This window comes from Temnothorax curvispinosus, unplaced genomic scaffold (genome assembly GCF_003070985.1).
Source record: "Temnothorax curvispinosus isolate PA1 unplaced genomic scaffold, ASM307098v1 QBEX01017816.1, whole genome shotgun sequence".
NCBI classification, from domain to species: Eukaryota; Metazoa; Arthropoda; class Insecta; order Hymenoptera; family Formicidae; genus Temnothorax; species Temnothorax curvispinosus.
In genome coordinates, this window is record NW_020227596.1 from 465,554 (window position 1) to 487,684 (window position 22,131).

Below are 22,131 nucleotides of genomic sequence, written 5' to 3' on the forward strand. Positions count from 1 at the left end.
GTAATAACTAGTAATATAATCTAATTTAATGTATATTATATATTTATTAATTAAGTTTGAGAACGTGGTGTTGTACCGGTTTTTTTTTTCTATTTTCGGCAAGCTGGCGGCTTGACTCTCGGTTGAGATTGCCCGACTTCCCGGGTCGATCGACGTTTTCCTATTAACACGAAAGAATTCCAATACGCCACGTCGATTTTCGCTCGTATCGCTCGGAACGGCCTCAAAAATTTCAATCGGCGGGGATTAAAAAACAAAACAAAAACCAGTCAATCGAGTGTCCCTTTTTTTATTTTCTTCTTTGTTTCATCGCTCTGTCGTCTCTCGAACGCTTCGTGCAGCTTCATGGTAAAGTCCGCTCGACGGAAGAACGAAAGGGGGCAATTCTCGGTCGAGTAAACGTTCGTTGAGGAAAATCGGGGTCCCCCCCTTGCCCAGATATACGGGAGAGAGAGAATCGCGATAATTCCGTCTCTTATCGAATTCAATCCCCCTCCCGAGAAGGAAAACGAATGAAAAGGAAAGACGCGTATCTCTCTGTTCTCTCTGAGTTCGCCACCACTTGCTTCTCTTTAGAAAACTCGTAGGGATAATTTCCGCAACGAGATGGGATAATTTCAGTCGCGTGGACACTCGTTCCTTTCGCTTACGCACGCATACACCGATCCATTTTCTAGATAAGGGTAGCGAGGACGGTAACGAGAGTACAATGTAGAATAGCATCGGGCCCCCCTGCATGGCTTCTCGTTTTTCTCTTTTTTTTTCTTAACAAGTATATAGCAGGACGCTGTTATCCTCCTCCTCGTATTCCGCAGAAGTGACAATACAATAATAAAGCGTCTCTGGCGACGACTTTCGGGTCCAGCGGGTGTCGCGGAACTCCGGGGGGGCATCGTTCCGCTCTCTCGAAATTTATTTTTCGGAGAAAAAATTATTATTGTTCTTTCAGTCTCTCCCTCGTAAAAATCGAATCCACGGTGATGCGATTTGATCCGTGGATCGATCGACACTTCTTCGAGGGGGGACGACGATGAACCCGCGAGTCCCCGCGACGCCCGGTGCGCGCATAGCGCGCGACCACGAAGGGAAATCAAAATTCCACATTGACACACTTCCGAAAAATTGTATATTTACAATTAGCCACGTAATGCGCCCCGAGACACCATTGTACGATACTTCCAACCGTCTATAAGTACACCGAGGATCGTTATTCTTGCTAAAAGAAAAAAGAAAAAAGAAACTTTTTATAAGGCGAAAACTCGGAAATTTATATCGGTTCGACGATGCCAAAATAGTATTAAATGATTAAGTGAGGCGACTAGGCGAGTTTGTAATAACAATAATCGATGTTCACGGAGAGCGAAAAATAACGAACTGTCCGAAATACAGGGTTGACACGCAACGACGGTGGTCGACGACAATTTCTTATTTGCGGGCGCCATAAATCTGTTAAAATAAAACACCGAATGTTCTCTCCCAGATAGAATGTCTGAATAAAATTAATAAATCGGTAGACGAGATTTTCGCGCGGTTCTTTGTCTCGACGAGTCGTTGCATGGATCCCTGTATAAGGAAGAAAACGAAATCCGAAATCTGTTCAGCAGAGTGATTAATTAAAAGAGGAGGGCGGGGGGGGGGGTTACGATCGGGCAAATTAAGAAAAAGATAAATGTTGAAGAGTGTATTTTTTCTTCCAATGCCAAAAAGATGCCATTTTGTTTTGTACGAAAAAACCAGCGAGAAAATCCTGAAAAAAGAGAGAGAGAGAGAGAGAGAACGAACGTAGCGAGTGAGGAAGAACGAACGAGAGGGAGAAGTGCGAGAGCAAATTTTTTAAATAGTTCGTAGCATGCGTATGGATGTGTAACAATAATGAAGCAAAAGGGAAAAAAAACAGGACAAAGCGAAACGCAAGCAGACAAAAGTCGATGTATATGTCCCGCGAAATCCGACTTTACACGCCTTAATCCCGTCGTCGTTGATGGATCGACGGAGAACCGGCGGAATACCCGGGTATCCGTTTTTTCTTCCCAATCGTGCGAACGCAGATCGGCGAAGTAGGACGCGAGTGGTAGTACCATCCGTTAAATTCAAGGCCGCGTGCCACCAACACCGATTAACATTAACCCGTCCGATACTTTTTTTTCCTTCGATCATGAATATCGCCAAAACGAATAAAAAAACGCGAGAGCAGCATTTGAGAATTAGAAAGGGTCCGATGGTCCACGAAGGCCGGGGTTTGTTAAACCGGTTTGTTGGTGGTCAACACGCGGCCTGAATCCGCGATGATGTGTACGCTCTAAGGACGTTAGCGTTACGTATACACCGACCGTATATGTGTATATATATTTTTGGATAAAGCCATGAAGAAATTTTAAATCGAAATTCGGGCGGGGACGCGCGAGAACGTGATTATCTCTCGGCGGATTCGCAGCTTCTCACGAGATTGGCGAGACACGTTCTTCCCGAGAGCGAGTGACAGTGAGAATGAGAGTGAGAATGAGAGAGAGAGAGAGAGAGAGAGAAAGAGAGAATGAAAGAGAAAAAGTAAAAGATATAGCCGAGAGAGCTTTCACGCACGTCGCTCCCCTAAATGTATTTATGAATATTTATTTACGCGAAGAATGGAAGAAAATTTAATATATTGACGATTAAAGAGAGGTGGACGTAAGTTATAAGTATAAGTTTTCTAAGAGCCATATAACGTGTAAAGCACTTTTGTCCGCGTTAATCGCGGCACAAGTTCTCGGAACGATGAATGTAGAAGACAGCGAAAGCAATGGTATAAAAGACTCATTTCACGGGGGAAAAAAATGCGAGAAATAAACGCGGGGGCGTTTCAAGTTTAATAATAAAATTTCGTTCAGGATGCATGGATGTGTCCACTTAAGATTGAAGTATGCTTAGAGATACGGTAGTGAGTATATGATATGTATAAGTAATAAAATAAATGATTTTAGCTATCGATGACTATTATCAATGTAAGAATACATTTAGACAAAGATATGTGGTAAGACAGATGTAATTGTCCTTTGTGAATATACATAAGAGAGAAATGGAAAATACAAAAAACTTTTATGAATACACCTGCTTTCATCTTTATTCACGTCTTTCATCTTTATTCACCCGGCTTTATCGGACTGCTCGAACGTGGTCGCGAAGGCGGCTAACGAAACGTGATATTCGCCCATATTATCGGAAACAGCTGGAGCTGGAGACACGTGCGGCGTCAGCGGCGGCGACGTGACGTTTCGCCGTGTCATGCATGTCATAGCATAAGGGCCTGAGCAGAATGGATGTCTCGGCAGTTTTATGCCTTTCTTTGTCTTATGTAACGCACAATACTGTACATAAGGTATAAAACACTGCTTTAAGGTTATAAGACAGCCATTCTGCTTAGGCCCTTTAACGCACGCGATGAAGGCAGGGAGAAATACTAATGTAAGTATCGAACAATTTCTGCGGATGCGTGTTTTTATTTGTTAACGCTAGCGCACGATCTATCGTATTGTTTAAAGTATAAGGACTTGCCAATCTTGCCATCGGTGGTGAAGGGAGTTATGTATTACAGTCGCTGCCAGTATTCAGTAGAAGATTAACCTCGAAGCTCGCTGACGGGTTGGTGAACGAAGAGAGAATCTCGAAACGATCGACACCGGAAAATCCACATGTAACGATTGTATTATGTATTACGGGTGAAGCTCTGATTCACACGCGAGATCGTTGACTTTGTGTTTTCTTTCGCCAGACGTCGAGCCTAACCTATAAGCGCAGGGAATGGAGCAGATTTCCGCCTCGTCCACGCCGGACGACGTAGTTTCCAGCCAAAGGTTGTTACCGTCTACTCAGGATCCCGGATGGAACGATCCACCGGAGTGGGCGCTGTCGTCGCAGCATAATTCGTCCGGGACGTCCACCAGGAGACTCCTGAATAAGCGAGTGGCATTCCCGCTATCCTCGGAAACATCCTCTCCGGAGAAAACTGACGTTCCGGCTCCTTCCTCGAACATGCCTCCCATTTTACAGTCTACTGGAGTGCCTACAATAACCACGGCTCCCCATAAACCTCTTCTGGCTCCTACCGATAAAGACTGTACGACGAAGGCACCAGAGAAGGACGAAAATTTTGATAAAGATCAAGCTCTGACAGAAATCTTGGCCAGTTTAGAATCTGTGATGACGGAGCAAAAGATGGAAGAGAGCAAGGTGAAGGAAATGCGAAAACGCTTAGATACTATGAAATCTAATTGGATTGAAAATAAACTGAACGATACAATACAGAGAAATATCTTGAATATATCGAAAGGTAAGAATCTTATGTACTAATATGTTGATGTATACGATCATAATAAATATGTTAACATGTTATGACCATGATAAATATATTAGCTGTATATATTTGTAACAGCTATACATATAATTTTCAGCACTCCTAAGAAAAGATGTCAAGGAAGCCGACAAGATCCACATCGCTCTTATGACGCAACACGCAAATGTTTGCCGTACATGGATGCCAGCCATCAGGCATATAATTTTCGAATTGAAAAAGGAATGTGAGAAACCCGATGTCCCGCAAACAGAGCAATCGCCTCTGTTATTCGTCGATTCGAAGAAAAACTGAATTTATTGCTAGAATCTCGTAAATATAAGAACTAAAAGTAATATAAAAAAGCTCATAAATATAAGAAAAAAATTATGTTTATTCATTATTCATTGCTTTTTGACATATTTATACGCGACCGCACGTGATATTTTTATAATGATCGAGTGCATCGAACAACACGATATTATGTAACGATCGATCGCAGTTCATTGCGGGAAAAATTGAATTACGTGAATAAAGATGAAAGCAGGTGTATTCATAAGTTTTTTGTATTTTCCATTTCTCTCTTATGTATATTCACAAAGGACAATTAGCCGGATCGCTTTCGATCATAATAATTTCTTTTAAAACTCCTATAGATCTATCCAAAACTCCCATTCAACTCTTCCACTAACTAGGGGCGATCCGACCACTAGTTAAGTAGTTAAGAAAATATTCGAAGATACAACGGATAAAATTCGACTAAGTCCACATAAAATTTTTTTAACTTCTATCAGTTGCAAAATAGACATTCTGCTGAACGCAATTTTAACGAACGAATTTTATCTGTGAAAGTATTTTACAATAAAAATAAAAATAATTACAGTATAAATAATTACTTTTATTTTTTATTATAATAACATTGATTTTATAATAAAAGAAATATAATAAAAGAAATTTATAATAAAAAAAATTTTATAATAAAAGAGATATAACTAAAAAAAACAACAGATTATGTCTGAATCAATCTTAAATCAGAGATGTATTCACGGAGGGAGTTCGTTATACGAGAGTAATATTGATTATAAATCACGCAGCATCGATTTACAACGCGTATTGAAAAAATGCAACGATAAGATTATCGTAAACAATATCAGTAAGTAAAACGTTTAATTTAATACATCAAGTAGATGTTCAATGCGTATTAAAAAGTTGAAAAAAATTACGTGCAGCGTGCGTATACTCTTAAAAAAAAAACTGGAAATTAGAACTATCGAATTTTTAAGTAGAGGTGGCAACTTCACACGCCCGCGTTCATCAGTTTTGATATTTTTACTTTGATCCATACATGTATAGTTCAAAAATTCGCATATAATAGATACAGAAATGGCTATCAATATCAAGTATAGCTTGAGATACCGGAATTTTGACATAAATTATTGACAATAAGAAATTTATTTTTTGCTCGTTTGAAGCAAGACTATAATGAGAAGTAAGACCATTATACGAGCATTAATAGATGTTACAGAAAATTCATATCTAATTCTTATATGCATTATTGTAATACATATATATTCCAACTATTTACTGTGTTCCGATCACAGCCGGACTTAATACACAGTTATCATTAGAACGTTAAAAAACCCTTCCATCCCCCCCCCACAATTAAATCGACACGATTTAATTATTTAAAAACTGTAAAGAATTTATTACGAAAAATATCACCTCAGCCAGGGTTCGAACCTGGAACCTCCCTCATTCCGTGTAAGGCGTCGTACCAATTCGACCATCGAGGAATGTACGTGGTAAATTCTTTACAGTTTATTAATAATTAAATCATGACGATTTAATTGTGGGGGGATGGAAGGGTTTTTTAACGTTCTAATGATAACTGTGTATTAAGTCCGGCTGTGATCGGAACACAGTGAATAGTTGGAATATATATGTGTTACAATAATACATATAAGAATTAGATATGAATTTTCTGTAACATTTATTAATGCTCGTATAATGGTCTTACTTCTCATTATAGCATAAATTATTGATTCATAGCGTTTCCATATATTTAAAAAAACTTACGTTTATTGTACGACGCGGACGTATCGAAAGCTTAAATTAAAACTTTCTAGTTTCTTTTAAATAAAAATAGTACCAAAATAAATTCAAATCAACAAGATAGCTGAGACAACAGAGGAAAACTATGCTGCTATTCTCTTTTAAAGTATATATTGCCACCTGTAGAACGCATTTCACGATCGCTTTATCAACATACACTCTTCAAAAGATTTTGAAACTTTTTCAAGACTCTATCATGTTCTAGGAACTTAGAAAGTGTGTAAAGAATGCCGGTATTCTCCGCACAATCGCTAAAAAATCTCCAATATAATTGAGATTATATACGCAAAAGTTTTAGGAAATATATAATAAATGAACAAATTATCCCCTCTCTAAAAGATTAAAAGAAATTATATCGACGTATTTTCATATTTTTAATTAAATATTACTTATCTAAAGTTACGTATCTAATCATATATAAATTATTCTAAATTAACGGTAAAACGTGTAGAATTTGGATGAAAATTATACTTTGTCGATGTCAGCAGTTTCTTGTGTGTAATACGTTAGCGATCGTGCAAAAGCATCATAACGCATTTTCCTCCTCTGTTGCTCCATTTTCTACATTTAGAATTCTAGGTGGTTGATTTATGAGTCCTTCTACAACGGTGGAGTACATCCGAGAGAGTTTCCCGGGTCCGAAATTATGCAATAATTATGCGTTGATTAAAGAAGATGCGCGCTGTTAAAGGTTTCTCGACCATCGTAGTCGCGTTGCAACACGAATGCTAACGAAGATGTTAATCAGAAATCAGAAATAGTAATTTCAGAGAAAGGCACGCGTGCGTATATCTTTACGCATTTTGCTTCGTTTAATTTAAAAAAAATATTGAAAGCGGGTACTTAAAATGTGAAAGCGGAACAAATGAATTACATTCAAAATTTATGATGCGTGTATATATTATATATATATATGTATATATAAACATTTATCAATTTTCCATTTATTTTACCGGACTCATCAAAGTAACACGGCATAATTTCAAGTGATAATTTCAATAGATTCATAAAATATTTTAAATTACGCGAGGTAAATTGTAGGACAGAGCGGTAAAAGTATCCATTACAAGATAAGATAAGGCGAATGATAAACGGTAAACTCGCTTTTCTTGAGGAGATACTTCTACCGGCGCGATACATTTTGCGAATCGTTAGTTTGCAACAAGAGTCTCGAAGAGATCAGATAACTTTCTCGTGGCGCTTCATCACCAAGACAGAAGTCTTGAAGAAAACGTGAAGGATCGCGTATAGGGTCGACGGAAAGTTGATAACACAAATCTACAAAACAGGTCTATTAAATGAGAACCGAAATAAGCTAACCGAACATATGACATCGTCTGCCTTCAGTATCAAGACAACGCGTTATCAACGTGAAAAGCAGCTGACCGTAAAAGACAACCAGGTAAAAATGCGAAATCGACACTTTGATCGGATTATTGAATCGAAAAAATCCACTTGTGCCACGAGATACGATCTGCCCGAATCGGCACACGCGAGAAGCTCCTTTCGACTCCGTCGAGAAACTCAGAGGAACGTGAGTTACTCTTTTATATCCCTAAAATGACACGTTAAACCTAACGCATTCACCCCACTTGCTCCAAAATTCCCTTTCTCACTTTCAGAGTCCGCCTGTTAACGAGACGGAGGAACCCGTCCTTGCCGCCGTCGTGATTGCGATCTCCCGATCCTCGATCCCATAAACGCACCGCGAGAGACCTTCGCTGGAATACTAATGACACGGATAGTCATTTATGGCACGACCACGCATTCCGCGTAGAGCAGGAAGGAGCCCGTCTTAAAGGATCAGAGCATTTTCAGGGCGGAAAGTCTCTCTCGGAACAGTCAGATTTTTTTGGAGTGTTAGATTTTTTAGATTTCTCACAAAAGATTAGGACGGACCTCGGTCATCTTTTCTCGTTTGTGTCTCCTATACATAAACCACGTCGAATTGAATATTCAAAATAACAGGCAACTCGGACCCGTGTCGACTGAAAATCTACGTGACAAAACTTGTACGTTAATTACGAATATCCGAATATTATAATTGTATTATATCCGGTTATTAAATTGTAATTTGCATTCGGTACTCGGGAAAATACGTACACTAAGAACGTATTATAAAATTGTCAATTAGGTATTGTCTGTGACAATTTCATCCACAGAGATTACATAGCGAACTGCAAACAGAAAAACAAACCCTATGGAAGCTACGCAATATTTCTATGGCTTTTCGAGGAATTTAATATTTTTTTCTTTGTACCTAAGAAGGATTTGTGTGAAACTTGTGTGGCATACGAAAACGCCGCTAATGATTTAAATTCGCGTTAAAGTGAAAAAAATCACTCACCAGCCGATGCGCAACAGCGGAGTTATAGTTGTAACTGCGTTGATCTGTAACAGAAATATTTTTACATTAAAGCATTGCAGTGCCCAAAATAATCGATACTTGTACGAGAAATGAATTAATGATTCGCGTACATATAGGGTGTTTTATTTTAATCTCCCTTGACCTTGTAACTCAAAAAGTACTTCATGAAAAAATACTCAAATATAGGGTTTTGAAAAGCTCTTTAGGTAAGCTACAAGAATATGCAATGAAAAATAGGGAGTTCCGTTTAAAAAAACAAAGTTAAACTCCATATGACCTCGGCACGTTCACTCAAGGTCAAACCACGGACACCATCTTATGTCCCCCTTCGAACCAAACAACTTTTGTCTGAAACGTTTTTCCGTATCTTTCATATTTTTCGAGATATTTGCCTGGGGCGATTAAAATGAAACACCCGGTATAATGTAAGGACGAATCACGTCGCGCTTGAGAAAATGGCAGAATACGCCACAAGACAGCAAAATAATAAACGAATAACAATCGAGTACTCACCCCACGGTTGCTCCGCCGTCACCTGATGCCTCCCAGACCTCCTACTCCTCTCCGTGGTCCTTCACCGGTGTCGCATCTCTGTCGGCGCACTCACTCACACGACGCGGCGACGTTCACGAGCGAAAATTCAGCTGACAACTACAGTACTTGCTGCACCGATACCAGCATCTCCACTGCAAAAAAAAAATAATTATAAAACACTGAACTCTCTTATAGAACTGTCGAAAATAATTGTTAGAACCGCGGAAAACGGGAAGAATCGCCGCGTGTCATTAGCGCGACACTTGTCGCGAAACGTCGCGCTGGGCGAGAATAAAAATTGTTCAAAAATTGTTAACTGATGGGATATCGATTTGAAATTGCATACATGTGCGGAGAATTCGATTAAAACTATCGGGAACTCTCGTCAAATATAATAATGTTCAACACGTTTTGATATTTCAGAGGAGAAAGCCGTGCTAGATTCGCGAAGTTAACACATTTTTTCTATTTCGATTTTTTAATACAAGGAATGTGAAACTGGTTTATTTTTTATAATGTATTTATATGTAGAACTATGAAAAGTGCTGTTAGAGAACTCTCGGTATATTTTTAAAATTATTATCGTAGAATGCCGGGCCAATTTCACAGATCCGAGAAATCGTAGTTCGCATATATATCACACGCGAAACTCCCCTCGATACATCATTCAAGAAAGCGATAATATAATCGCGACGATCGTAATTCGTCCATATCTCACCATTATTACGTTTGCGCGAGCGTTACCTACTTCTGTAGCAACTTACGATAATTCCCTCATTTCCGCGTGAAATCGAATTATCGTAAGTTACTACATATCTCCGTTTACGCGGTGGAATTATCGTAAGTTACTACAGAAGTAACGCTCGCGTATAAATATTTGTCCCGTCACCCGAAAAAAACGACCGCGACGAGCGTCTTCCAGGAAAACGGAGCCGACGCTAGGGCAAACATGGCGGATATATCGCGCTCGCGACGAAAACCGCGCGAGCTTCTCGATGAGACGACATCGACATGGCGATTTGGCGATCGCAATTACTCGCGTCGAACAAATATGAAGCGTTGCGTTGCGTACTTACAGGAGAGGCGAGGCACGGTACTCGAATGCCTCCGATGTGGACCTCGATGTATAATTGTTTCGCGCGCGAACGCCGGCCTCGATCGCGGGTCGATACTCCAGGGATTCCACCGTCGTGCTCGTTATCACATCACACACATCACACACATCACACACATCATGCTCGTTCGCGACCGAATACGATTACGTCGATTACGATCGAAGCTGATCGAAGGATCCACACCGCGTCGCGATGTCGCAGAACCGTACCGCGCAGTGTCCTGATGGGAACTGATGGAAATTGTCCCCCACCCCTTACATTCCTTCGCGCAGCCGGGCGCGCGCCGAACTCTCTCATCGATCGATACCGTGCTACCGCCCGCGCCGCTCGCCGCGCGCCAACGTCATACCGCCCGTGTTGCGTGCGTATCGTCGCACCCGTGTGAAGTTAGCCCCCCAACTTAAAAAAACATTGATTTTTTTAGCTTATTTGATTGCTCATCGTTTGCACATGTATGCACATTTTGAATTTTTGTTTGCACATTTCTAGTAAGAAAATTATTAACAAAACAATTTTGGGGGGAGGGCCAACTTCACATTAGCCCCCCCAACTACGAGCAAATTATGCCGTCGCTCGCGCTCGGTAGGAATTATAGGTAGACGGTCCGAAATGTTACAAACGACACAAAACAAATCTCGAGAAATACATTCATCTTATAATTATTATGTATCCTTTAATGTGAGACATGCTCTCTCGAACAAGATTAGACGATAAAGAGTTATAGAATGCTGTTGCATAATGCTAGCGAACGAGAGAAAGAAGCTTGTAGTTCGCTCAACGAGAAAGTCGGAGCGCCGAAAATGTGACACATGACATTTAAAAAATCTCGAGAAATACGTTCGTTTTATCATTGTTATCTGTCCTTTAATGTGAGGCATGCTCTCTCGAACAAGATTAAACGATAAAAGGTTATAGAATGTTGTTGCATAATGCTAGGCAACGAGAGAAAGAAGCTTATTGTAGTTCGCTCAACGAGAAAGTCGGAGCGCTGAAAATGCGACAAATGACACTTAAAAAATCTCGAGAAATACATTCATCTTATCATTTTTAAATATCCTTTAATGTGAGGCATGCTCTCTCGAACAAGATTAGACGATAAAAAGTTATAAAATGCCTTTGCATAATGCTAGGCAACGAGAGAAAGGAGTTATACGAATGCCGTCGCCCGATACTAAACGAGTCTCAGAAATTATACGTTGATACAACGCTAATTGTTTCATGAACTTGTTAATCTCTATTAAATAATTGGAAATTTTTTATCAAAGTAATGTAAGTTATATCTTGCTGTTCCGAGAAAAACATGCATTACGGATTTTCTCAATTTACTACGGTGTCATGATCACCGTGGGAAATGAGTTGAAGCGTTTTACGTGCCGCCTAAGCATCAATTAATTGTAATTTAAACAAATATAATTAATAAATATACTAATAATAAACGAAATTTCGTATTTTAGTTTTTATAGGTTAAATTTAAACAATTAAAAGAATTTGATCACGTATCGTAGAGATGCACAAAAGATCATAACAATGGTTGAAAGTACATATTCTATTAAGAGGTTAAGCAAAAATGGCGACTCTCAGCGTCGAAAACTCGCGTTTAAATCAGCAAAAGTATCAGCATAGCATGTTAAGCAAGGAGGTTGACGGAGATATTCTAAACGGGAGGGTGTTGCTTCCTCACATTGCCTCCGCTTAATCGCGCTGCTATTGGTCAGAGGGCGGGAGCCTACTACCCCTTCTGTGCATACCCGCCAGCGCTCTGATTGGCCGTAGGGGGGGCATCCGTACCGCGCGCCGTTCCGACAGCGATGGGTAATAAGTGGGGGTAGGCGTGCCGCTGCCGGAATACCTCTGCAACTTCCTTGCTCATCATGCTTCCCGCGTAACAGGAGCGATTTCTGAGGAATTACAAACGACTCAAACTCGTTTTGCCGCTGCGCGCTGTTCGAATACCTACTGCAACTTCCTTGCTCATCCTGCTTCCCGCGTAACAGGAGCGATTTCTGAGGAATTACAGACGACTCCAAACTCGCGATTCACGTTTTTCTCAGAACTCAAAAATTTTTTTCATAATTTTCATGATCTTTCAAGCGTGTCAACGAATGCATAATGTATTTCTCACTATTACTTAATAATAATTTAATACTAATATGTATTGTTCATTAAATTAATATGTACTTATTAATAACATTTGCTTATGTGATACATAGGAAATACATGTTATTCAATGGAGTAAGAGTGTAATCAAAAAGCTTTAATAAGACTTTGATCCCGTATTACCGAAAAGACAATAAAATCTCGTCACAACCAATGCCATTTCGTTAGAGAAACGATAAATACGACTTTTCTACAAACGATATTAGGTGTCGAATTTTTGCACGTTGGAAAGAGAATGCACATCATGCACATTTATATATTTATAATGCGGAATGCATACGATACGGACATTACCCTCCATTGACGTTGGCTTTATTAATCCCTGAAAAACAAGATTCCTTGAAGTAAAACGCATACATCAACAATCAAAACTGTTGATTCTTCCGAATCCAGATTGCACTCATACCATGATGAATACTTATCGTTTATCGTATAGGTGCTTAAATGTGATTTTTAATGCGAGGAAATAACAGGCGAAAAATCAACGATCGATAAATAAATAATTGATAGTGAATGAGTAACTGGCGGCATTATTGAACGTGTTTATTAAAAGATTTTAATCAGTCTGCATGATATATAAACGAAGAAAGTTACGTATGAGAGAGAATAGCGGTAGGAATAAGGAAGGCATATAAGGAAATTGTGTGTTGCTACATATATAAAATTTATATCAAATAGATTATGGGAAATCCGCGTATAAAGTAAACAGTAACTATCGTTCTCTAATTTCTAATATTCTCTACATTCGAGACCATATGAAAGTAACACGTACAATTCGATAGTAATAACAATTATTCGGCCGCCAAGATGTATATCGAATACATATACGAGCGGAAAACAATTTTGGTTTCTATTTCTCATATCTGAAGGTAGAAGTACTTTGGCCTCTATACATCCACTGATGTGTAATGTTTGCAGTTATAGTTAACGTTCTCGATCAACATCCTCGATAAGAATGATTTGCAAGGCTCACGGCCGCCGAGTCCTTCGGAGGTTCCAAAGAAAACTAAAAAAGGAGTAAAGTGTAGACTCAGATTGCTTGACGAGCAGTTTTTCTTTCTCCTTTAAGAGTTAATGATGTTTACTTGAAACTTTAAAGTCGCTTAAGGCCGCTAGAACTGGTTCGAGAAACGGTCTCGCATAAATAAAAATGCTCGCCGCGGAAGCGAACGTAGCTCGTATATACGATGCGAGATCGTTTGGGGTCGCCATTAATTATTCATGACGCGAACAATAGATCCCGGAGTCGAGGCTTCGGAAAAAAGAGAGACATTTAGTAATCGCATTGCGTGCCGTTTGTATTTTACTCGCGCAAACCAGTGCGCCGGCTAATATATCTCGCGATCTACATCTCCTTCTGCGTTTTCGACGTTGCCGCGGTGCTTATACGGAGCCTGGAAATTTGGAAGTTAAAGGCGACCCGACCCGGGTCGACGAATCCCGTCCGCCTACATTATTCCTAGAATGTGCCGTGAAAAATTGGAGGGATTTACAACGTTGCCTAGTCCCTTGGGTGTCCGTCCGTAAAACCGGTCGCAACTGCAACGTGTATCCGCTGCTTTTATGCAGGCGGAGACGTAGTTTCTTCGAGCGAACCGTATCCGTGGAGATAAGTGCCTGGACTCGAGTCGAGAATGCCTCACTCGGAATCATCGAACATGGTGAGTTTTCTGCGTGATCATCACAGAGTACGACGTAACGTTCGTGTTTTGCTTGTTACGTGAGTACACTTCGGCCTTTGGCTGTTTTCCAGCAAGGTGACATGGTGCGACACTGTGCGACACACTGTGTATGAGTGTTTGTTGGAACGCAAAACTCGACCACAGTGGACACATTTATATTTTCGCAAGGATTTTTTACCAGAATAATTTTAAAGCAGTAAATAAGTTATGTTTAAACAAATAAAATAAATAAAAAACTAGTACTGATATAAAAGATTGGTAACAATGCCTACAGAACACACTCGAACTCTACACCGATGCTGTGTCGAGATGTGCTTCGCTGTGTCGTTGTTGGAAAGCACTGTGTCTGACACTGTGCCACGCAGTGTCGCCTGTGTTCCTTGCTGGAAAGCACCCTTAACACGCCATGAGGATCAACGAGCAAAATATCACGGAAATCACGGCTGGCGTGGTGGAGTGCGTGCCGAGGAGTAACAGATCTTTTCAACCGGTTTTTTCGTCGACGTTTTAGCGACGAATATCGATACTTTCTCGGCCGCAAACCTGTCCCGAAAACCTAATAACATTCATCCACATCGTCGATACGGTATCAGCATTTTTATCGTCGGACTTAGAACTCGAATAGCTCGAAGCTGGTGGAGACTCGATTTCCCGTGTCACGTTCGGGCCATCGTCCTCGAATCGGCGCGTGATTTATATACCGAAGTAAAATAATGTGCCTAGAAGAGGGAATGATTTGTATTACGCAATTCGTATAAATGGTTGTTTATAAAAAGATATTTCGACAACTCATCGCTGAAAGATGATTTTGCCATATATAAGTATTGACGTCACAGTCAGTTTCCAGGTCGCGCGGTTTCCAGCTACAATGATGGCTACAATTTTATTAATAAATAATAATTTTATTGAGTGCGTATTAACTTATCGAATTTAACGAGGTTCCTATAGTTTTAATAGAAATTTAGATATATCACAAACGGACGGTTGCTAAGGCCAGAAAAGCTAAGATGTTGTAAGAAATACCGATAGAGAATACCATGAATTATGAAAAAAAAATGAGATAAAATCGTGACGATGATACATGACTGACGATACAAGACGATTTTGCTGTATTTCGATGACCGATACGATTCTTCTAAATTTCTAAAAGAGTTTTCTTCTAAAAAGGTTTTCGGAGAAACATCACGCTTCAGTTTGCGCGCTCCGAATCACTCTTTATTTTTATTCCGTTACTTATGCTCTAGGGCTATGCACTCTGAAATTGTTTCACGGAAATCATGATTATCGCGTCTCAACGATAATTATCTTGTTTACTATTCCACGATACCTATGTATATTATATATATATATTTAATCTTTAATACTGACTTAATACTTAATACTTAAAACTAATACTAAACTAACTGACCGGCGTGAATGTGAAAAAGCTTAATTAAAATCAATGCTAAAAATAATATTGTAACTCGTTGTATATGATTATTTGCTTTTTACGAAACGTGAACTTTGCCTTATGCAAAAGTCCGGTGCCAACGCCGTCGCTTCCACGAGATTTCTGACGTATGACGATAAATAAGTTTTACCTCGACGCGAGGCTATGACGAAGTTCCACGGATACTAGAAAGCATCGTCATGGATATTGAATTCTCTCCGAAATCGAAAGCTCGTTTTGCGGCGCGTATAATTATAATTGTTAGACATCGTTGTAGCCACGTGTATCCAGGCCAGTATGTGAAGCCGTACGCGTAACTCGCACTCTCGACGAGGAAGTGAAATGACCTGCAATAAAGAGTCTTATAGACCCCGATTTTCCGCTTTCCATATCGTTAGGCGCGAATGGCAGAGCATGCGGATGCGCACCTCGCAGATTAACTCCGGAAAAAAAAGTAATAACGTTATGTAAATGATTCTCTAATGGAGTTCTCCTTGAGAAAACACGCATCGATTAATTGTAGAGCCTATAGGCATTGATAATGATGGCGCGTTAATTGCGTCGCGTTACGTCTAGACTACATTTAATTACGATTAGAATTCATACAGAATCGTTTTGCAATTCTTAGAATTTATATAAAATTGTAATTGATGAAACAAATTTATATATAAAGTGGATTAGAGTGATATATCGCGCCGCGTATATGAATTTATAATATGAATCTTAATGTACGCCAAACGACGACGTAACGAATTGGGCGTGTAAACGCGTAGCTATCTATTATTATCAATATTATTTCGGGAAATAATTGCTACATTTGATCGACCCGTTTTTTTTCAAGAATAAACTTTCGATAATAAATCTTTTATTAAATCTGATCTCCGACATAATTTGCATGTTAAATATTAATATAAGCTTTATCGATTCTCATTCGGGTTACAAGGACTTCCGATTTCATCTTGACAACTATATTTTCTTACATTTATGAAATATTTATAACGTTTTTTTTTTTCCCCAGACTGAAGTAATACTGGACATTTCGACGGACGTCGCGAAAGAGTCCGAAGTCTGTTGCATCGAAATGCAAACGGCTGATTTAGCCGAGTCACGTGAGTAAATCCGTTAAATTAGAAATTTTAATAATTATAAAAAGAAGCTTAAATTGCAAAATAATAAGGTAATGTCATAACTATATGTCGCTTTTATAAGACGTCTCTCTGCTGAAAACTGTAACAAAATTAAAGACCGAAACGAAGCTGTAACGCTGTGGGGAAGACGTAGTAGTACCTTGGGAAAGTCGGCAAGTGTATCATTGTATAAAATTTCCAACAAATCTCTCTCCATTAAAAGCTCGTTCCTAGAATTGAAAATTATTACGCAAACTGTGACCGCAGTGTATCTAAGTATAGCATACGAGCATCGTAGCCGTAGACGTAACTCTCATACGCACTTCCGATGAGAAATACGGAAGGTATCGACCCAGAAGCAGCCGTCATTTTATTTGACCTTTTCAAACTTGATGTGCGTGAGAACATCGCAACTCTCGACATTCGGTATTAGTAATAATTGAGCTCTTTCTCGATCGAGTTCCCCTCTAACTGCAGGTCGGTCGCGACGCATAGAAAATTGTCTTTGTCGTGTCCTTTACTGCATCAAGGATCATCTAAAAATAGGCGAAGTAAACACATCGTTGAGGAAAAACATAACAGAGTTAGTGGCGGCAATATAATTGCGGGTCTCTACTTTTACTACTCAGAGTTAACGAGGAAGTCTCATATATTATTAGACATTGTTTCGCCGGCATTGCGTGATCGCTGAAATAATCCACGAAACATTACACGTTTTGAGGATAAATGTTTGCGCCGCGGCTTTTAAAGTCGAATTAATTTGCACGAACCGTCCTATTTACACCTGCCGCAGACCCCGACCGACAGATTCGATCTCGGTGATTTCAACACAGCCAGACACTTCAAGGTTTAAAGACCGCCTCGATCTACAGAAGATACTGTAATGTTTTTAAATTCTATGCTATCCCCCCACCGTCGAATCGCCTTTCGCATTGTCGCGAGAACTTGCTTTAGATCCAAGTCCAGTCAAAGATCCAGTCTCGAACCCGACAACCTCGAGCGAGCATTCGCGATTTTGAGCGTGGAACGCGGTAACGACAACGACGGATCGGCAACACGCGCGCGCGCAATTTGTTATTACACAAAGCTCCATTTTTCTCACGGTCGGTGAGCTGCCCGGTAACGTCGGGGATCGTTACCTCCGGACTAACGCGTAATCGAGGAAGCAAGGATCATCTTTTTCCGTAGCGAATGTCGGGCGAATCTATGGATAAATTCAAAGTGGAATGCGTAAAGATACACGTGCAACCGACGCAGAATTCTCATCACAATGGTACGTTCCTCCCTTCGCGGCTCGGTGCGATCTCGCAGTAGTATCATTAACGCCCTAAACGCATTACAATGAATTTGCATACAAAATCGCGAGGCACGTTCGAAGCGCACTAAAAGTATTCGCGCCACGACTTGGTTATTCGGTAATACTTTAGTATTTAAATTTTTTCTCATAATAACGCGTAATAACGAAGTAATAATTATATACATATAGGATTGCATATAATTTGTTTATTACTGGTTTATGCGCGTAGAATTACAAATAATGTGTTTATTATTGGCACGCGCTTCGTATCCAAAATTCGCGCCATGTAACTTGGTTATTCGGTAATACTTTAGTATTTAAATTTTTTCTCATAATAACGCGTAAAAACAAAGTAATAATTATATGCATATATAGGATTGCATATAATTTGTTTATTACTGGTGCGTAGAATTACAAATAATGTGTTTATTATTGGCACGCACCTCGTATCTGAAATTCGCGCTTTATAACTGTTGACTGCTCGGTAATTATTTGACAACTTGTAATAATAATAATATATAATATTAATTCATGTAATAATATGTATTATTGTTGTTATTATTATGAAATAACCAAATGCCAGCCATGATGCGCGAATATTTAAACCACAAATCTCACATATGCTGTGCTCCATTATACGTGCAAATTTTGACATTTACGTCTCTGGCGCACGTCATCAGGTTTAGTCATTAAATTTCACAACGAATTTCACTGGCGAAAATAATATGTTTATTGATAATTTATGAGAAGTTTTTTTAAGCGTTGAGTAGATGTGTCATTTGAGCTTTAAAAGTTTAAAACATTTATTAACATTTAAGTTCCGGCCTATGTAAGTACAGAAATCACTTTAGTATTCTTCTTTCTGTAATCTTTAGGACAGAAGATGATACATAAATTTTTATAGATTTTTTGTAATACAAAAAACTCTTTCAAAAACCCTTTTATAGACTTAAAAGTCCCAAGGTGTCCGGGAGCTTGAAAAACACGGTGTCCGTGCAGTGTTAAATTGTTTATAACACATAAATTTAAACATGGAATTGTTTATGAGATGTTCACGGCTACGTTTGATAGACGTTCGAAAAGTGTCACGTAGCGTTTTCAGAATATTGCAAATATTCACGAGGTATTTCAAGGTGCTACGTGAGCATCTCATAAACAATTCCATGTTTAAATTTATATCTCTTAAACAATTTAATAAATGTTTTAAAGCTCAAATGAAACATCTGCTCAACACTTAGGCAAACTTCTTATAAACTATCAATAAACGTATATTATTTTCGTCAGGGAAATAGCTCCGAAGATATTTGACTAGGTAGTACTAGGTAGTAAAAAATTAAGTATGAAATGAAAAACACAAAAATAAGCTCGAAACAGATTCGGAAAAAACCGTGATAAAATAATTAACTCCTTTTCACGTTTATAATTTGCTTACACTGCCCGCTATTGGGCTTTTTATCCCATGTATGATAATGCAATAAACTTACATTATCACAAAGTGTCAAGGGGAGGAAATCAGAAAATGAGGGGATAAAATATTTAAGAATAATTCATGGTATATATTCAAGAGATCTAGAGAGTAACTTATGCAAAAGGTCTAGATCAGTCAAAGGGTTTAGGAGTTAAAATATATTAATAGAGAACATACTAGACAGACATTCTAATTTATATATACCTATATATAGATATAAATATAATATTTATTTAAGATGTATTTTTCCTCTCACATTTCTTTGGTACGACTCTTTCCTTATACTTACTTGTAAAAAGAGAAGTCCATTACAATGTCGAGACATTCAATATTACTTCCGCTAAGTGCGCTTTACTTTCACGGATCTCATGCTCAGTTATTTGAACATCGAATGTGCTTCTGTTGAACATCCAATATTTTCTACATTCCTATAAATAGGACGAACGATAACACGTCCTTTCGTAAACTTCCCTGTAGAACAAATCAAACATCGAAAATAGATTAAACGCTGGCTAGTAATCGCGGGAAAAAAGATAAAACGTGCTCTCCTAACACGCGTTACGCGCCTAGGAAGGAAAAAAACTTATCAGAAATCGCGAAAAGCGAGCTAAACTTCCGGGAGAAAGTGACGCGTAACACCTGTGGAGCGTTCCACGAGGAAACGCGAAATTGATCATTTCCCGAATCGTTCCACCCTGCAAGCCCGCCAATTTTTCACCCTTCACTTTCGCCGGGTCGCCCGGGCAGCCCGGGCTGCTCGGACTCGGATATAACTCGGTCCTCGAGTCCTTGGTCTCGGTCCTCGGATTTCCTGGACTTCGCGAGGCGCGAGAATTCACAAGTGGCGCCCTCTAGCGGTAAGTCGGCCGCACGACCAGACGTGAGACGAGACGCCGTTTATTTATCGATGATAATGCGCGCGTTGATTCTCAATTGTCTCTCGGGAATCAGCCACATCCCAAGTAGCACAGCAAGTCACAATAAAGTCAAAATAATGTCAAAATGACTGCAAAATGACGATTTTTTATCATTTTACCATCATTTTGACGTCATTTTGATTTTATTGTGACTTGCTGTGCTACTTGGGATAGGTGTGATCGTGTGATCCACTGGACGCTTCAAACGTTACGGAGCATTATTTTAGCCTTGTTTAACATTTGATGAACAACAAGGATGAAACGTTTCCGAGTTTTGAAGCGCCAAAAGTGAATCGCACCCTGCTATCCTTCGAACATCCGCGTGTCCGACTATATCCGACACGGTTGTTGCATGGTTACATTATATTATAATATTGTATTTTTTCCCGCCACCGCGGCCACGGCGCTCTCGCGCAGCTCGCGCTCTCCTCCTCTCCGACGCCGGCGCGCGGCGCCGTTTCCCCCTCCCCGGCTTCCCCGCCCCGCGCTTTTTCCGGAGCACGCAGAGATAACCAAAGACACACGTGTACACTTTGATCTCTTACGCTGCATTTCTGGAGCTTAGTATGTAACGCGCCGATCCGCCGCACCGACGAGTCGCAGCTGCAGAAGAACTTTCGTTCTCTCCTCCCCTCCCCACCCCCTTGCTGTCGACTTGACGACTACCTGACGATTAGTCCGCCAACGTCCATCGTAGGGTCCACGAGTGTTCGCGACTATGGGTAAGCCCCGACCGTTTTTCCGCGAGTGACCGTCCTTTTACGTTTCATCGTCGAGCGGAAACAACCGTTCCTCGGCCTCTCTTCCTGATCTCTCTCGCTCTCTTTGTCCGAAAGGTCGGCCACGGCGCCTCTCTCGAGCCGACCTGTCCGCCTCCCGTCGCTCCCATCCTCCCATGTCGACAGACGCGAAACTACGCTGCATTCCGCGCTTATTGATATCCGAATATTTACTCCGAATCCGCAGGCTCTCCGATCGAGACACGTCACGACGCGCTCGCGGCAATTATGTTGTTCTTTTACGCATGTCTCTTGTAAGTGCCGGTTGTTCCAACCTGTTGGTAAACTAATAATTAAATCATATGTCTGTAATCTTCGTCTAATTTGAAGGAAAGACAAAAGACACGTATGATTTAACTGTTATTAGTTGGTTTACGAACAAGTTGGAACAACCGGCCCTAAGCGGCTTGAACTCCCTTCCCAAGTAGAATAGGAAGGTCAAAATATCGTCAATTTCATATTGACGAAATTTATTGTCACTTTGACTTTTCTGTTCTACTTGGGAACGGAAACGCGGAGTTTTAAGTTTTAAGTCGCTGCAAGGGGCACGCGTAAAAGGCTACAGAGCGCAATTATCGCGGCTAATCACTGCGACGATAAATCGGTATATTGTTCGACTCGGCAGAAGAAACGATTGAGAAGAAAACGATGAAGAATTAACGCACGGGTTTTTTGCGCAATGTTTGATTTATACTGCGCCGCACGCGTCCCGTCGCGAACGACCGATTATCCGTACGTATTTACATAACAAATCCTTGCTTTGTGCGATATTCATTTTTATCATTGAGGATTAACTTCAGTCTCGGTTAACTCACACTCTTCTTTTTTTTTTTTTTTTTT

General features: G+C 39.9%; 2 protein-coding genes and 1 long non-coding RNA gene across 8 annotated transcripts in view; 2 read left to right on the plus strand and 1 right to left on the minus strand.

The window, feature by feature from the left end:
- Window positions 1-3,176: 3,176 nt before the first annotated feature.
- On the plus strand, window positions 3,177-4,865 carry LOC112467831 (steroid receptor RNA activator 1-like). 2 transcript variants are annotated; one of them, XM_025036689.1, is made up of 4 exons: window positions 3,177-3,441; window positions 3,519-3,670; window positions 3,749-4,306; window positions 4,428-4,865. In XM_025036689.1, exons 3-4 carry the CDS (start codon window positions 3,778-3,780, stop codon window positions 4,619-4,621), a joined length of 723 nt encoding a protein of 240 aa, XP_024892457.1. In that variant the 5' UTR covers window positions 3,177-3,441; window positions 3,519-3,670; window positions 3,749-3,777; the 3' UTR covers window positions 4,622-4,865. The 2 variants fall into 2 exon arrangements, with proteins under 2 accessions (XP_024892457.1, XP_024892456.1); XM_025036688.1 differs by having other exon boundaries at window positions 3,572-3,670.
- An 11,846-nt stretch (window positions 4,866-16,711) lies between these two features.
- The window catches only part of LOC112467835 (aldehyde dehydrogenase, dimeric NADP-preferring), a 12,368-nt gene continuing 6,948 nt past the window's right edge, over window positions 16,712-22,131 (plus strand). The window contains exon 1 of one of the 4 annotated variants that reach the window (XM_025036695.1): window positions 16,712-16,812. In XM_025036695.1, the coding sequence (XP_024892463.1) occupies window positions 16,785-16,812 (28 nt within the window). In that variant the 5' untranslated portion in view covers window positions 16,712-16,784. Of the gene's footprint in view, window positions 16,813-17,802; window positions 18,104-21,027; window positions 21,235-22,131 lie in introns of those variants that run through there. The other 3 variants (XM_025036694.1, XM_025036693.1, XM_025036696.1) reach the window with 3 other exon arrangements.
- On the minus strand, window positions 16,822-20,829 carry LOC112467837. Of its 2 annotated transcripts, XR_003042326.1 has the most exons (4): window positions 20,235-20,829; window positions 19,885-20,066; window positions 17,154-17,366; window positions 16,822-17,060 (listed from the first exon to the last, which is right to left on the minus strand). It is a non-coding gene; the product is annotated as an uncharacterized LOC112467837 (long non-coding RNA). The 2 variants fall into 2 exon arrangements; XR_003042325.1 differs by having other exon boundaries at window positions 19,885-20,829.

What these genes read in the sequence shown, in the direction of transcription:
- LOC112467831 (XM_025036689.1), top strand. Translation starts at nt 3,778, where the DNA reads ATGGAGCAGATTTCCGCCTCGTCCACGCCGGACGACGTAGTTTCCAGC. An exon ending in TATCTTGAATATATCGAAAG is followed by an intron (nt 4,307 to 4,427) that starts GTAAGAATCTTA and finishes TATAATTTTCAG; the next exon opens with CACTCCTAAGAAAAGATGTC.